An 18,104-nucleotide genomic window follows, 5' to 3' on the forward strand; every position below is an offset into this window, starting at 1 on the left:
AGCTGCAACCTGCATGCAAAGAGCGACCATAAGGCCTTGACCAACAAAACGATGGATTACACCACTGACTACAATTGTCAAGCTTACTTTTAGCACCTTGGAACCTCCTAGTACCATCCGTGTCCTTCTTCGCCCCCTCTTCATGACCTGCAACCTGCATGCAAAGAGTGACCATAAGGCCTTGACTAGCAGAACGACGGATTACACCACTGACAACCCATACCTCTCCTCCACTTTCGTATACCCTCCTTTGCCCATGCCATGCAATTCCTCCTCATCTCCTTCATGTTTCGTGTGAGCAAGCATCTTATCCTTCATCTCAACAACCTCTATCTTCCTTCCTGGCATCCTCCCTGTTGAAAACTACATCGCAAATGTGGGCGTAATTTTCCAACATCACGCTGTTTTAATACACCAAACCTCCTCGTTTCCAACTCCTCGTGACCTTCTAGTTTCATTCTACTACACTCACCTTAATTAGTTAATTTGCCTTTACCACCCCACTACCCTTATACCACTCCTCCCCCCAAACCTAAACTAATTATTAATACAACTCATTGGGGGGCCCTATTTTACTTTAGTACTATGGAGATATGTTGCATTTGTTAAATACTCTTTCCATAAATTCATGTTTTCCAATGCTTTCTATGTCCTCTACCTTTCTTTTGAGAGCTAAAACTTGAAGCTTGAGCTCTAGATCTACACCTATAGGTGTGAAATGATCCTTCACTTTGCTGGTGGGGGGGGGCACTACAATGGTCGACTAAGAGAGAGAGAGAGAGAGAGAGAGAGAGAGAGAGAGAGTCAATCTTCATGTTACTTGTATGCCTTTTACTTCAATTGCCATTGTCCCATAGAATTGATGCAACCATTGCATGCTTCCTTTCACTTATTGGAGGGGGGAATGTGTATATGAGTATTCATTATAAATATTCGATAGTAATGCTAAAATATGAATTTGAATAAAAGCTTAGTAGGGGAACATATAATGTGTATATCATAAACATCAATATGTATTCATTATAAATATTCAGTAGTAATGCCCAAAAGTGATAAATGAAACTTTATAAGCCACCAATCTCCTTACTCCTTGACCTTGTAAACTAAACCTCACTTGAGATAGAGGCTTAATCAACGTTGAGGCGTATGAAGTGGTAAGCTATGCCCACTTTCTAGCTTCTATTACTCTAAGTATTTCTTCTTTGGAAAGGGCCAAGGGTTGCATTTTTACATCGCATCATACCACACCCAAACCCCTTTTCTCTTGCTCCTCGCCACTCCTACAAGGCAAAGGATCTCCCTCCCCTTGTGTGTGTGTGATATATATATATATATAGAGAGAGAGAGAGACACACACACACACACACACACATAGAGAGAGAGAGAGAGAGAGAGAGAGAGAGACATTCTTCTTATTACATTTCTATCTTTTGATTCAATACTCGGAGTCATTTTGATAATAATGCATTCTTTTCACTTATAGGAGAATTATTTTTGACAACTTCAACTAAAATAATATCATAGAGAACTTCTGCTTGCTCCTTGACCTGGCAAGTAAACCTCACTTGAGAGAGGCTTAATCAATGTTGAAGTTTACGAAGTATCCTGGTAACATACATTGGGCTAGAGATTGTTGTAGGTGTGTGAATTAATTGCATCATATTATGAGTTGACATCAGGTTGTTTAGGTGTGTGATAGTTGTGCTTCTTATGTTCATGTCAATGTTGAAGTCACCCACAATGTATGTTGGAGTTGGTGGGGGCAATACCGAAAGTATTCAATGGAGATTTTTGAAGGAAGGTTTGTGGTCTTCTGCCAATGGATTTGTAGACGTTGAGAATTGTGAGGTTTTTCATTCCTTTGGATTGGAATATAATAGCAAGAGTTCAATGCAGGAGTACTCTCCCCTTAACAATTGAAACTCATCTTTGTAATATGTTGCAAGCCCTAGCCCTTGTTTTGAAAATGCAATGAAATTGTGGGAGAGATGTGGGATCTTTATGTGGCATGTGCAGTTCTTGCAAGCAAAAGATGTTTGTTACTAGAATGCTCTTACTTGAGAGATGTTAGCCTTTTGTTTTTTAAAAGATAGTGTTGAGGGATGAGAATGTTTTTTGTTGTATGTTCCAATGGAGAAGTCATGTTGTTGCAATGGCTAAGGGCAACTTGTTGACCTTAGGTTATAAATCCCTTGGAGCACTAAGATGTCCACCTTGATCTTTTTACTTTTGATTGGGTGTAGGGTCTGGATATGTGATAATGCAGTGTACACAAGGCCGTGTTATTTTATGTATGATGGGCCGAAGGCCAAGGAGTTCATTGAGAGGCCCTTGGCTCATTGAATGGTTTGTGTTGTTGCTAGTTGGATGGGGAATTGAGTGTGACATACTGCATTAAGATGGTTTTTACAAATTTGAAGCTCACGACTTATCTGATAGAGTGATGTACAAGTAGTCAGGGTGTTGCTTGAATGCAAGGAGTTGTTGATGTATTGAGTTTGGCTTATGATACGTGTCGAGGAATTAAACCCGAATGATGGGCAGCTTTCCACCTGCTTCCAAGTTTTTGAAAAGCCACATTTACGAGGCCATTGATGATGTCAAGACTGATAAAGAAAATCTCAATTATCATTGTAGGTTTGATGCTAATTCATGCATGAAATCCAACTATAGTTTTTGAGTCATTAGGGATTTTGATTGTCTTGATGTAAGTCTTGTATTGCACATATATAGCATCAAGAACATGAGAGTAGGATGTAGAATGTTGAAAACGTATTGAGTGCACTTGTCCTTTTCAACATTTGTGTAGAGACATTGTGCCACATTTTTCTTTTGGGGTGATGTTTGGACATAGAGCTTACTTCAGTGACTAATAAGCTATTGGTGTGCACACCGGTTCCTACCTTGTTCAAGGTGTCCAAAAAAACGTGTCATTTTTTATGGATTACTTACTTTAACTCATAGTATTGTATATGATTTCACTAGAATTAGGGTAGCATTGCTAGTGCTGAAGGTGCATTTGAGAAAATCCAAGAATCTATGGTGAGGCTAAAGTTGGCAAAAGTCTCCACAAAGAATGATATCCACACCTCTAAAGGGTTTTACTTGGTTGTGCTTGATTTTGTGGATTTGCATCAACAGTGTGATGAATGAGACTTCATAAAAGACAGGGAGCTCTAAATCTTTGTATGCAGTTGATTAGTGACACAAAAGTAGTGTGCAAATTCTCCCAAAATAAAAGAATCTTGCCTCAAAAGCTCCCTGATCTCTTAGAAATGATGTACATCGTATAGGTAGTAATGATAGGGCTGGATCATAGAAGGTTGCATCATGGAGTTGTCATCCCCACTATTAGTGGCAATTGGACTCAAAGCTTTCAAGTATGCAATCAAGGGACACCAAAGTTTTTCAGTGGCCATAAAAGTCACCAAAAATATGGGGTGCCCTAGCTAATGCACCATGGTGAAATGGTATTTTTTGAGCTTTAGCTAGTACTCAACTAATGTTCATAGTGTAGCAAGTTGAAGAAGTCGATGTTGAATATTAAGAGTTTCTCTAGGTTTGTGTCTAAGAGAGCATCTTTAACATACAAAGTTCTGCCTCTTAACTAAGCCTTTTACATGCAAACCTGTTGACCCCATGGGATAATGGAGCCGGTTCCTAGGATATTTTGCAAGATAAAGCAAAGACGAAGGAAAGGATGAGAGGAAAACAATGGAATCCTGCCTTGGCATAAGGCCCAAGTACTTTGTAAAATGAGAAATAGGGACAGTGGTAAGGAGAAATAGGGTTGGCCCTCCCTTCAAAAGGTGCTATGAATAAAAGACTAAAAGTTTTTCTTTTGTCTTTAGTTGTAAACTTGCAAGATTGAGAAATAGAAGCTGTCTCTCTTTATCAAAGGAGTGTTGTTTATGTTTCTCTTGCTCTTGCCTTTGTGAATGCCTCTCACCCCCTTTCCCCCTTCATGCTTCTTGTTTCCCCTTCCCTCTCCCAATTCCTCTCCCACTCCCTTCTCTCTCTCTCTCTCTCTCTCTCTCTCTCTCTCTCTCTCTCTCTCTCTCTCTCTCTCTCGTTCTTCTCTCCCCTTCTTCTCTTGAGGATTCACATCGCTACAACTCTGGAATCCATTGGTGTGACACTCTTGGACCACATGTGCTTGCGTTTCTCCCACAAGGAGTAGTAGGAAGAGAGTTTCCCTCTGCATCCCTTCAAGATCCCCACAACACTTGAGTCACCACTAGAGATTACACATTTTTGGCGCCGTTGCCGGGAGTTCAAGGTATGCTTTTTCTTGCGCATGCTTCTTCTGCTATCTCCCATTGCCAAGTGCTTATTTTGGTGTTTTGTATGAGGAATGAGCTAAAAAACTAGAGGGAAGTGAGAGAGATGAACGTAGGAACAAACTTGAGCTATTTTTTACAGATTTTTTAGGATTGAAGTTGTGAAAATCTAGGATTGAGTAGTTAGAATCATTGATAAACCTTGGAGGGATTCCCATCCTTCTGGGAAGGTAAATGATGATGATTGGGTGGAAGTTCCAAGGTATGGGGAATGACTAATAGTCCATTTTGGAAAGAAATCCTTCCATTTTGCTCCATAGTCACTAACTTTTTGTTATTTTTGGTTCCTTTTTGTTGCTTTGTGTTGTTTAGTAGGTAGGGTAGTTAGATTCAAGTCCCCAAGGACTCTAAACATTGCACAGAAGCCCCATAATCTCAGACATCCAAAAAATTCAGTCGGCCAAATAGTCTAGGAGAGAAGCGTTGCATTAATCTTAACGCAACACGGTGCATTATAATGCAACGCATGGTTGGTTAAAAATCTGGTGCATTATCGTTGACTCTACTATGTCAAAATTGACTTTGTTGCATTATCAGATTGACACTCTGACATCATCTGACATCCACTAACGGTCTAACACCGAATAGAAAATATGCTAGCTCGCATAATTAATGCACAAAATCTTGGCCAAAATAGAGGATGACCCTAACCCAACACACGTGGATTAGTAAGCCAATGAACCTATTGCATTAATAAACTTGTCATACAAGGGCAGTGTCTACTCTTGTACAAGAGGTTGTCATGATTGTATGGCAAGGTATAGTCAACCAAATGCAAGTACATTTCATACATCATGAAAGATACTGAAACCATAACTAAGACATCTTCAAAATAAGAATCATATTGGTTGTAGTTGAAACCTTTGTTCCAATCATATCCATTGGAAATCATCATGCAAGTCTTCACTAGGAGGGATACCAACTCTTCAAAGAGCAGACTGGTCATCATCTCCAAACTTATCACTTAATTCCTTGGAGAGGGAGATCCAGTGTCTCATGTAGAGAGGTTCGAGCAAATTTGGGAGACCTTTGGGAACATGGGTGACTTCAATAAGGTCAACGCATTCAGATTGAGCCTCGATGGTAAGGTAAGCCAGTGGTGGTATAGGGCTCTAAGCATTGAAGAGAAAATCAACTGGGAAGTATTCAATGCTCACTAAATTGTCTTTTATTTTTAGATATTGAACAAGGCTACATGTGACTCGATTATCTCCCATTTTTGTGTTTGACTACTAGAATATTTGTTCATCATGCTTCTAACATGTGAAATAAAGGCTTGCAAGGATTTCATTCAATGCTTTTTTTGTTTTGAGCACAAATGTATTTTCCTACAATGAAGTTCATTCTAGTACAACATATGGCTCACTTCATAAATGATCTCCATCCACTAGCAATGCTTCGATAACATCAATGGAGAGTTGTCATGGATGCTAAATGATAGGTAGTGTGGATTTGTGTGGCCTATTAATCCATCATCTCCATCTTAAAAGTGGCTCTATGAATGCTCTCTAATCTACCATCCTCTCCAAGATAGCCACTTTTGATTCTTTCTTTTGAAAACCTTTGTTTTTTCCCAATTCAATCTAGCATATCCTCCATAGTCAAAACATGCCTTGACTTTAACTCTCCAGAGATAACACCAAATATTTGGTATATGTCTTCGTGTGTGTGGCCGACAAGAAGAAAACCCACTTCCACTTCTTTGGATTTTTTCAAACCAACCAACCTAGAGCATAGACCAAATATGTATCTATGCTTGTTTTCTCTTTAGCAATTATTAGCTTGTATATGCAAGATGCAAGGTGAACATCCACATGCATCTTTGACCTTTCATATTGCCTTCATGATGGATGTCGCCACTTCGTTACTATCCTGTTGTGTTTAGGAAAACTATCAAGCCATACCCCACCAAATAGTCGATATCCATGTATCAATACTCCACAAGTGTGTCTTTAGTCCACTTTACCCTCCATTTTAGGTGAGGTGTGCCTGTACCTTGCAAATATTTTTGTGCTCTAATCCATGCCATCAATTGTGATGCACATGGACTTATTGATATTTGAAATAGTTTTCTCCCTCCACCACCAACATCATGCACATGATGTATCTGTGTGCTCACCATTTTAGATATCTTTCTCCGAGTTGATTCACAAATCTTGCATTTTGATGTCCTTTTCTTTGATGGCCTCTTAACATTGCAAAAGTATCCATGCCAAATTTATATAAGATTGACCTTGAAATTATGCTTTCTTCTCTATCGTGTAGAGAAGTGTTAGTAGTTCCAAGCACAACATTCTTTGTCATTCCCACGAAGATGATGTTGGCATACTAGGCTTCCATGCAACATTGTTTGTTGTAAATTGCGACAATGCATTGCCTTCAAGGATTTTCTTTAATGATGCAATTGCATTTGCAATGCTTCTGTACTGTTTAAGCATGTAGGCATTTCCATGAGTTTTATGAATCACTTTGTCTTTCATCTCTGCCCAAATGCTCCAAAATGGAACATGTCATCATCCAATTAATCACTGATATCCTCGATTTGCAAATGGCTATCAGATTTGCAAGTGGCTATCCCATTAGCCAAGTATTAATTTGAGGTTTATAGAGTCTTGTCTTCAAGTCTTGATGAGCTTGTTAAAGGAAGCAAGAAAACTCGTGAAGAATATGGTCGTCTATTGGCCCTATCTTACTCTAAAACACCCAAATGTATGGCCTAAAAAGCATCTTTGTAACTTTTCTAATGCAGAGTTTCCTAGAACAAATTTGAATGAAATTGATTTCCACGTTCTCTTTAGATAGCATTGCATGTCTCCTAGAATCAAAGATTTTTTGCCATCATTCATCGCCTCTGAGCACTCACATGCTTTCTTTTTTATAATAGTATGAGACCATTACCCATTCAATTCATTTCTCTTGAATCTAAATTATAAAGTCAAAAGATGAGTGGCCCTGAAAATTATTTGATGCTTTATAACATCTTGGTGCTACCCTCTTCACTGAGGACTCTGCTGGACTCTCTCTGGGTTTCACTGGTGGTCACCACTTTGCTGCTGGCTCTACAGACTGCTCTATTGGACCCTCTGCTGGACTCCCTTTTGGACGAAAATCTACTTTCTCTACTGGACTACGTGCTGGTCACTACCACCTTGCTAGACAGTCTTCTGGATACTCTTCTGGGCTCCATGCCCTGCTGGGCTCTCTGCTGGAATCCTCACTGGCAAGGATATTTCCCCAGGCACCATTGGTGAACGCTATGTCTTCAACAGAAAGGATAGTGATCAGTAGTTCCAGGTCAATGTTGAGGAGATGTGAGTGTGTTGTTGGAAGCTCAGTCCTTTTGGAAAGTTTACTTCTCTCTACCCCCCCCCCCCAAAATGCATACTTGCATCAACAATCCAAGGTCCACAGAACTCGTATCACTTAATTACAGTAAATTTCTTGCTGACCAAACATAAAATGGCATAATAATTCTAGTAAAAGCACATACTCTTTAAGATGTGCAAAAGTCTGCGAGTAGTGCACATAGTGCACATGACATTTGCAAGGAGGTAATATTGCCTGTTCTTAGTCATGTTTCACAAACAACACTTGGAAAATGATATTTGAACAATGTTTAAAACTACCACAAAATCCATGTTTGTCACAAGCCAGGTAGGTGAAAAAACGATTTTCAACCACAAATGATGGAATAGGCGGCATGGCAATCCATGTCAAGTTTAGGAAAGATAAATACTGGAAATGAAAACATTCATACTCAATTTCCTTGTAAAGAACAAAAATAACTAGCACAACTGCATGTTCACAATCCTCAACACTTCACATACAAGAACTTTTTGTTTAGGTCTCTAGGGACCTCTAAGAACCTTCAACTGCCCCATGTTGGTGCAAAAATTAGATTCCCACATAAGAGCAAGTCTTTTGTTTTTTCGCCATAGCACATAGAGCAGTTTTAGTGTTCTTGCAGGAACTCTGCTAAGCTGTCTCGGATTTCCTTTCCTTGGGGATCAATATATTGACAAATCTGCTGCTTGTATACCTTGTCGTGGTGTTCAAGCAAAGCAACACCAGCTAATAATTCATCCCCTCTATCTATGATAATGTTATGAAGTAAGCAGCAAACCAAGATTATGCGTGGAAGTTTGTGTTTGTCTGGGCGCCACATGACCCTGTGCAATATTCTCCATGTTCCTTTCAATCGTGCAAATGCTTTTTCAGCCATACTGGCAGCAGATGCATGCTTTTTGTTGTATGACACATTTGCATCAGTAAGGTCTTTATCCAGAAACGGTGTCAGTAGCCATGGCAGAAGTGGGTAGCCTACATCACCTGCAATATATTCCCGAACCTCTCGACCCGGAGACAATTGCCTAGGTGGTCCATTCAACCGCTGACCATTTTCACACAGCCGAAAGAACCCTGAACTCCACAGTAAACGAGAATCATTCATGCTTCCAGGCCATCCAGTCAGAATATCCCGGAATCTCATGTCAGTGTCCACAATGGCCTGTAAAACCATGCTGTAGTTATGCTCCCTATCATACCAGTCGCTTGATGATTCCACAGACGGCAAAGTCATAATAATGTGTGTCACATCAACAGCTCCACAGCAATTTGGTAGCCCGTTCTGTTGAAAGCCTGCTTTGATTTTCTCCATCTCTTGAATGTCAGGCCATTTCAAATGATGTCTACCCCTCTCCTCCATTGATTCCACAAATCGCCATGTCACCTGAGAAACTGTTGACTGACCCACCCCAAACTGTTCTCCAACTGACACTTGAGGATCACCTGATGCAAGCCTCCGCAATGCAATCGCGACTTGCTTTTCAACGGTAAGTAATCTTCCCTCGATGTTAATCAGACCAGATGGTGGCCTTGATACAAGGTCTTGCCTGACTAGAGTGCAAATATAGTCGAATGTCTTTCTAGAGACTCGAAAGAAACTTTTGAAATGGTCAGGATCGTCTTTCGAAAGCCCTGATAAACATTAGACAATCCGCCAACAACTTTGTTTCAAAATCAATCTCCAGCGTAGTAATCCTTTTGTTTATTGACTATAACCAAAAAATGATGATCACGCATCATCGTGCAGCAAAGTGCAGACGACTCTCTCTCTCTCTCTCTCTCTCACACACACACACACACACACAATCATGATCATGCATCATTGTGCAGGAAAGTGCAGACAATCCCCCCCTCCCCCCCCCCCCCCTCTCTCTCTCTCTCTCTCTCTCTCTCTCTCAGAACTGACAGCAGACATTTCTCAAACCAATCTTTCCAAAACTTAACTCAAACAATTAAAAAGTTCCCCCCATAATTCCTCATTCAAATCTGATTCCTGAAGTACAACGAATGCCTGCAATGCCTCATGACCACTAGCATATGTGTCTACAAAGATCCGCCTCCCTTCTTGCTAGAGCAGTACTGTCCTTTCGAAACACACTGACACAGTACAATCTAGCTATTCAAGAAAGGATCCACATGTTACAAACAATTTCACTCTCAAGCTCTAGAAAAGATGCTGTAAGTTCAAGACCTTGTCTATGCTCTTGTAGGCTGTGTTCAGTAAGGTGATTGGCCAATATCTGTCCTATCCCTTCTGTTGGGAATCAAACACTTCCACCCATGCGAGAGGGATGGGGGCATCTGCCTGGAGTCAAAGATCTCCTATAGGCCATGCAAAGAGAAGCAATAATCAAGTCCCAATGCTGACTGAATAAGACTAGAGATAGGCCATCCTCTTTTTGGCATTTTTGCACTATGAGCCTGAAGCAGCTCCGTATCTGTGAGAGGCATCTCAAACTGTCACATCATGTGGAAATTGATCATTGAAGGAACTTGTGCCCACATCTCCTGTCACGATCTGTGATGTATTCCTTTCCCAAAACCTTAGACTTATGGATGGTGGGATGAATGGACACTTGTGGACAGGCATGCCCTTTCGACTGGAAACTTCCTATGAGGCACAACTCTTCACAAAAGGTATATACTTTTGAAGAGGACACTTTCATTGTTACATTGTATTTTACCCTCTCACTAAGGGTCACACCCTTCACAAGGGGTACACACCTCTTCTTGCACATATCTTTTGGAGCTCAAACCTTTTCATGTGTGGCTCTGGCCTCATTGTATGCATCATGCACTCCAGGCATTTCAAGCAATACAATTATCCATGTTCTCTACTATCTCATAGTCTCCTTTCTGCTCCTTAGTACACCAATCATCTTAAAGTACTAGGATTTCTTACAGTGCTATCAAAGCAAAATTTGCTCCTGCCTATAGGAAATGCCCCTCATCTCCTAGCGCCTATCTGATTCCACAACTTACAATAGAAGGCATTCCACGCACTGTTCCATGGAAGAGATGGAGAGATGCAGTGAAATTCTTTTCACCTACTACCCCACATAAATTCCTAGTGGCCTATTTATCCCCTCACGTCACCAAATGATGTGAATGGACATGACTAGACTTGTGCCCCTTTGTGCGATTGGACTGTCCCGGTTCAAGGGACACATCTTTTCACCTACCAGACATACCTTGTCAATGAAGAGTCTTGACTCTTCACTGACGAGTAAGATGCCATTAGGTACCTTTTCACATTTAGCGACCCCCTTTCATGAAGGGCCATACCCCTTCATGTGATTGGTCACACCCCTTAGGGACGCCAAGCGTGCAAGTCACCTATATTAAGGGTCTCTAGGGTATATCAAGAGGGCATACTACACCAACTTCACCCAAGGTTCCAATACCTTACCCAAGGCAACCGTAACCTGCAAAACGGCCAACCCAACATCAAACAGGCTCCAATGCTTTGGAGCAAATCACAACTGGCCCCTTCCATTAGTTGTGCGATTTGCTTCGTGTATCTGCCACATTTCAGGCCTTATCCATCACCTGCAGAGTACCCACGCGCTGCATCCCTACATTGGCTAATCTACATCCACCAGGATCATCCAGCACAGTGCCAATCGGCCACGTCAACTCCTGCCCCATGCATCTGTGGTTGATGTCATTCTCTGTTCACTTGCCTATCCGCTTCAGCCACACCAATTGCTGTCATTGCACCCTGCAAATACTATGCTCTACTTGGCCTTGCAACCTCTACAGCACCCTGCCGTACAAATACTGCTTCTGGACGCCATTCTGATTCACTGATCCTGCCCACAGATCGTTGCTGCAATTTGCTGATTCAGGCTATCAGAAAGTGGGGAATCTGCTGTATCACCCTGCTGATTTCTCTGAGCGCATATTCCTCTCCACAGCATCACTGTAATCAGCTAATCATGCTCCCTTGGATTTCGACATTCAGGGTCCCTGATTTCGTTTAGGGTTTCCATCATCCTACAGTGCCTTATACGTCTCAAGAATGCCAATTCTGCTTTGATAGCAGAACCCTCTTTGGATCAAATTTCATTTCGGCATCACAATCATCAGTTTAGACAATTGGGACACTAGTTTCAAAGACACGATTTGACACCAGGACAGCACCTCCAGGCCCCTCACAAACTCAACAAAATGGCAGACATTACCTTATACCTAGATGAATCCAGGAACATTCCCAAACTCATCCTCTAAAAACACAACATAGTGCAGTTTCAATCTCACGAGAGTCACTCATAAGATTGAGAACCATAAACTCCATCATGCATAGCAGGGACTAGCTACTATGACATCCCCACTGACGTCATCAGCGCCCAACAGTGGGTGTAGACCATAGTATAAAAGTATGCTCTCACACATACAAATCCACACACCCACACATACTTGAGCATCCATTTATACAAAGTCTTCGTACTGAGTTTCTGTCGACACTCCGGAGGTGAAGGGCAAACTCAGCCATGACGAAGGCTAGCACTAAAGGAGAAGGCTAATCAAAAAGTAGTCCAAATCTCTTCATTCAAGCTACAACTGCTTGTGAAGTCTAAACGATTTCATTTTAGTCTCTCCCAAACGAGCATTACCTTATGCCAGGTGGCCTCTTTCCACCCTTTTCGAGGATTCTACATCACCATTATAATTTGCTGTTTTTCATAAACAATATTACAGCAAATGACCCCCCACCCCCATTAAGGAATCAACCTTCAAGGTGAAGCTCTCACCATCCCCTACAAGGACACGGGCATCCCCAATTACACAATATCGAGTTCGGATAGCTCGACCCACCTACTTGCGAGCATTTGCCACGTGTCACCTGCCCACCCGAGGATTTGGAACACATACTCTATTTGCTGCGTGAGGCACCTGAACACCACTATTTCCTCTGCACGGTTCAAGTTGTGTTCCACAAGACTGATGCTATAGATGACCTCTCAGTAGAGTTTGCTGTCCAAGAATTCTATCTGGCTCCCTCAGCCTCTCCAAGGTACACTCTTCCTCAATCAGCCCCAAGATATCCCCCAGAGCAGGGCTCCCCTTGACCAGGACATTTCATTCCATCTGAAGGCTCCCCTTCTCCTAGAAATTCTCCCCTTCTGACAGCAACCCAGTACTCTCCGCTGCGTCAGGCACCTCAACACCACTATTTCCTCCACACGTTTAAGTTGTGTTCCACAAAACCCAACGCTAGAGACGACCTCCCAATAGAGTTTGCTGTCCATCCCTGCAAGAATTCTATGCAGCTCCCTCAGCATCTTCAGGGTACACTCCTTCTCAATCAGCCCCAAAATATTCCCCACAACACGCCTCCCCTCGACTAGGACATTTCATTCCATCCGAAGGCTCCCCTTCTCCCGGATATCCCCCCCCCCCCCCCCTCTTCCAACATCAATCCAGTACCTTCTTGATCCATGGACCCTGTAATCGACTCCTATCCCTTCAAGAGCAGTAACACCCACTCCACCTTCAACAGCGTTACTCCCTTCAAGACCTCCTCTGCCCGAGCTTCCACGGTTGGTTCCGCCCTACCTTCCCTGCCCCATCCAGAATGAGCAATTGCAGGGAGCATCCCGGACCCTCATCACACAATGGTACAAACTGGAGCACAGCAACTCCTTGCTCTCCTCTCAGGAAATCCTGACATGTCGACCACACGATCACATGCAAACTCTCTAGTTGTCAATAAAGCAAATCTCCATATGTTTCTCAGCATACACAACTTCTTCTGCAACAACAGATCTCTCAACTTCAGGACAGCATAGCCAACCTCATCAACAAGGCTCAACAGTCACAAACCAGCTCATTATAGAGAAGGACTTGCCGCCCCTCGGCAACTACACGGATTTGATTCCCCAAGGTAGAGAATGTTGAACTCTGAGCTCTATATTGTTTACTTCAAGCTTCCAAAACTAAAAGAACTGACATAAAATTGCCAGAAGCCTATGTTGGTCAACGCAATCGCCGAACAGTTGACCAATGGATGCAATTGTACTTTGACATTGTCGATCTTATTGAAAGCAAGTAGATTTCCCTAACTGCCTCTTTATTGAAGGATAATGCATTCCTCTAGAGGCAAAGATGCCTTAAGGACGAGAAAAGTGCATTATATGGGAATATTTTGAGGTAAGCAATCCATACCTGCTAATGTGGATTTCCAAGCACGATCGAATTGGAGCAAACTGGACCTACATGTCCCCGTTCAACACATTGGTACTGAAGATAGACAGCTTGACTGATGATGATCAGCTTCATGCCTCCTTCTAAGGACTAAATCCCTAGTTAGGCATCCATGTACCACAACCGACATTGCTACTTATGCAGAGCGTATTTGTAACATGCAACGGTTAATGATCGTGTAATCGCAGCGAGACCTTCTTTAAACGTATTGTGAGGCATATCCATATGCACCACAGAGAGAGAGAGAGAGAGAGAGAGAGAGAGAGTTTTATGGTTAGCGAATTGTAGACGACACCAGATTGGGTCACTGTACCCACTGAGGGCCCCCTTCCCCAAATAGGGAAGAAATTGCTTTACACTTGCAGAACTGTGAAAGACAAAGGACACTCCTTCAGAGAGTCCTTCAGAGAGCACGGAATGCAACTCTAAGGATGACCCTTCAGCACTGAGAGCTGACCCACAAATGCTTGAGAAGAAACCCATTCTCGACCAAGGCCAACGCTGCCCACACCGTCAATGTAGATCACTATGCAAGGCTATAGAAGAGGCTTGTGCTGTCCCCAGGCATGCAGCAGAGCTGCGTGAGTGAGAGAGGTGAAGGGAGGATGGAAACTGTGTGAAAGCTGAGGGATGTGGAGCTAAAGAGAGCTGAGAAAGAGCTAAGAAAAGAGCTGAAAACTGGAAAGGAAAGCTGCTGAAATACAACCCCAAACCTCTACTCCAAGCCCGGGCTATGGTGCTCCATAGGCACCCTCCTGGAATCACCAAAGTGCTGCTCAGTTTGCTGCTGTCCTGCAGGGAACTTTGGAGGGGCTAGAGGCTGCTCTGGGCTGGAGACAGAGGCTGAATTACGGAGGGGAACTGGACGAGAAATGAGGCTGCAAGACCCCCTTTTTATAGGGGCTGTAGGGCTTGGTTGGCTGGCCCCAACCAGCAGTAAACGGCCGACCTGGTTGAGCCTTAAAGCCATCCCTAAAGCTGCCTAAGGAGGAGAGAAGGGAAGCCTATAAAAGGTGCCCTCCCCAGCCCTTTCCCTTTTACTTGAAGCTTGGTTGGCTGGCCCCAACCAGCCAGTCGGCTGGTTGGCTGGCTGGCTGGTTGGGCCTTAAAGCCAGCCCTAAAGCTGCCTAGGGAGTAAGAAGGGAAGCCTATAAAAGGGGCCCTCCCCAGCCCTTTCTCCTCAAGGGGCCATTCTAGGGCTCCTACCTTGGCTGCTCCTTTCCCCTTTACTTAGTCCAGCCCTTGGGGCCTTTCTGGGCTCCTCGCCTAGGCTGAGACCTAGACCTATCTAAACCCTAGATGGAAACACTAGCCTATTGAGTTCTCCAATGGGTACCAATGAACAAGGACTGATCTAAGGCTTGAGAGACTGACCTGCGTAGCTCATGCCTGATGATCCCTGGACTAGGGGGTCACAATGGGGTCATGGCATACGACCTAGATTCAAGATCTGCGTAGCTCATGCCTGACGATCCCTGGACTAGGGAGTCACAATGGGGTCATGGCATATGACCTAGATTCAAGATCTACTAGGGCGAGATCTACTAGCCCTAATGCTAACGAAAACTTGTACCCACTGAGGATCCCCTTTCCCAAATAGCGAAGAATTTGTTTTATACTTGGAGAACTGTGAAATACAACCGACACTTTCTCAGAGAGCACAGGATGCAAGCCTTTCTCAGCTCTCTTTAGCTCCACATCTCTCAGCTTTCACACATTTTTCTCAAGCTCCATATCTCTCAGTATTCCGTTCCCCCTTGACCTCTCTCACTTACACAGCTCCGCTGCATGCCTAGGGATAGCACAAGCCTCTTCTATATCCTTGCACAGTGGTCTACATCGACGGTGTGGGCAGCGTTGGCCTTGGTCAAGATTGGGTTGCTTCTTAGGCATTCGTGGGTCAGCTCTCAGTGTCGAAGGGTCATCCTCAGGGTAAGAAAAGAGCTGAAAACTGGAGAGGAAAGCTGCTGAAACAGAATCCCAAACCTCTATTCCGAGCCCGGGCTATGGTGCTATGTAGGCACCCTCCTGGAATCACCAAAGGGTTGCCGAGTTTGTTGCTGTCCTGCAAGGAACTCTGGAAGGGCTAGAGGCTGCTCTGGGGGAGAGAAGGAGGCTGAATTGCTGAGGGGAGCTGAATGAGAAATGAGGCTGCAAGGCCCCTTTTTTATAGGAGGCTGTAGGGCTTGGTTGGCTGGCCCCAACCAGCAATGAACAGCCAACCAGCCAGTCGGCTGGTTGGCAGGCTGGTTGGGCCTTAAAGCCAGCCCTAAAGCTGCCTAGGGAGGGGAAAGGGCAGCCTATAAAAGGGGCCCTCCCCAGCCCTTTCTCCTTTGGTTGGAGTGCCTCAAGGGGCCCTTCGGGGGCTCCTACCTTGGCTGCTCCTGCCCACTTTAATTAGTCCAGCCCTTGGGAGCCCTTCTGGGCTCCTAGTCTAGGCTGAGACCTAGACCTAGATAAACCCTAAGATGGAAACACTAGCCTGTTGAGTTCTCTAGCGGGTACTAGTGAACAAGGACTGATCTAAGGCTTGAGAGACTGACCTACGTAGCTCGTGCCTGACTGTCCCTGAACTAGGGCTCACAATGGGGTCATGACATACAACAAAATCACCTAGATTCCCACGACTGTTAGACCTCGGGTCAGCAGGCTAACATGGGCAAGGTTCAAAGTATAGTTACCGAGTGCCGACTTGCTTGAAAGCGGTGGAAGATTCTAGATCAAGCACCGTTTGCAGTTAAGGTGCAGGGGATTGCAGCAGATCAGCCAGTAGCAGATAGCGGCATGGCGCACTAAGCGCTACGGCTTTTAGAAGGCAGTTTTGCATAGTTAGAAAAGACGTGGTTGTGATAAGGAGAGCAGAGAGAGAACAAGAGAGCAGTGTGCCGAGTTCTCTCCCTCTCACCTGAGCTTGCTAGGTTAGGAAGCAGAGTGTTCATTGCAAACCGAGGTAGCTTGGTTGTAACAAAAGATCAATATACGTTGATTTCCTTTATTTATAGTCTTATCCTTTATGGTGTATTGCACTCAATAATTCTTTCCTAAGTGTATATGAACTCGGAATTCTCAAGTCATCATACGGTTCTCCTATGAACAACTAACCCCGAACTCTGAGTGTTAATGTTGTCACATGTTCTATCACCCTAGCATGTTGTACTTAAGATTGCAACAATAAGCATCTTCGCCGAGCACTACATAGAGCATCTTTAGTTAGCCACAAGTGAGTGAATCGAAGCATCAACATTTTGGCGATCTTGCTAGGGAAGGGTCAATTGAATTGCGAGTTGACGAGTTGTTAGTTCACGGGATCTAGAGAACGGAGGAGTAAGCTTAGTGGAGGTCAGTGAGGTTCATGCTGACCAATGACGAAGTGAAATAGTTGCTGGGACGTGTGGGCTACTACAAGAAATTTCTCCCAGCAGACCGGTCTGTGGGATACACAAAGTATTCGGATAGGTACTTGGATACTTTCTACCTTAGTCAATGGTTGACACACGCTCGGAAAGAAGACAAAGATACACAGCTAGGCGTGAAGAGTTCCTAAGCCAAAGAAATTAGCTACATCGTGGAGTTCAATGTCCGAAGGAGACTGGCAAAAGCATCAACTGTCCAACAAGAGCGACGAGCACAAGAAGAGAGACTCGGCCATGCTACCCCAGGGGTGGAAGTTAATTACTCTGCAGAGTCATAAGGACGGAATGCTGGTCATAGACTGAGGCGTCCCTGGAGAGTGGCAAATGAAGGTCCATCATGGCAAGTGATCATTTATCTATAGAAAGCTTGGATTTTGAGCAGATGGCCATTTCCTTTGTGTAACCTCAAAATAAACATGAAGACTTAGCTTAGAGAACGACTTCGACAGTACTTGACTATTATTCCAGAGAAATTCCGTTGAGAAAAATTGAGAAAAATATAAAGGAAGAAGGCCAGCTATAGCAGATGGCCGGAGAATCAATCAACAAGAAGAGTGGCATGCTTCTGGATTGCTATGGAGCAGCATGCCTATCCAATACTATTGGGATGACCTTGGCTAAAAAGTGCAAAAGTACTCCATGATTGGGGTTCAGAAGAGATGATCATTAAAACAGATTGTCAAGATGTATGCATTCCTACAAATCCTCGGAAGGTTCCGAGTAGTTGTTGACCAAAGAAATTTGAAGGGACAGATCCGGTTCCTCAAGATGTCGATTAATGGCTGATGAAATGACAAAT

General features: G+C 43.6%; 1 protein-coding gene across 3 annotated transcripts in view; it reads right to left on the reverse strand.

Moving 5' to 3' along the window:
• Positions 1-8,000: 8,000 nt before the first annotated feature.
• The window catches only part of LOC147904808 (nuclease), a 39,963-nt gene continuing 29,859 nt past the window's right edge, over positions 8,001-18,104 (reverse strand). For all 3 annotated transcript variants that reach the window (XM_087388462.1, XM_087388479.1, XM_087388470.1), the window contains exon 2: positions 8,001-9,317. In XM_087388462.1, the coding sequence (XP_087244588.1) occupies positions 8,293-9,317 (1,025 nt within the window). In that variant the 3' untranslated portion in view covers positions 8,001-8,292. The remainder of the gene's footprint in view (positions 9,318-18,104) is intronic.

This window comes from Dipteris shenzhenensis, chromosome 2, assembly GCF_047967505.1.
Source record: "Dipteris shenzhenensis isolate YYH24624 ecotype China chromosome 2, Dip_SZ_1.0, whole genome shotgun sequence".
NCBI lineage: Eukaryota > Viridiplantae > Streptophyta > Polypodiopsida > Gleicheniales > Dipteridaceae > Dipteris > Dipteris shenzhenensis.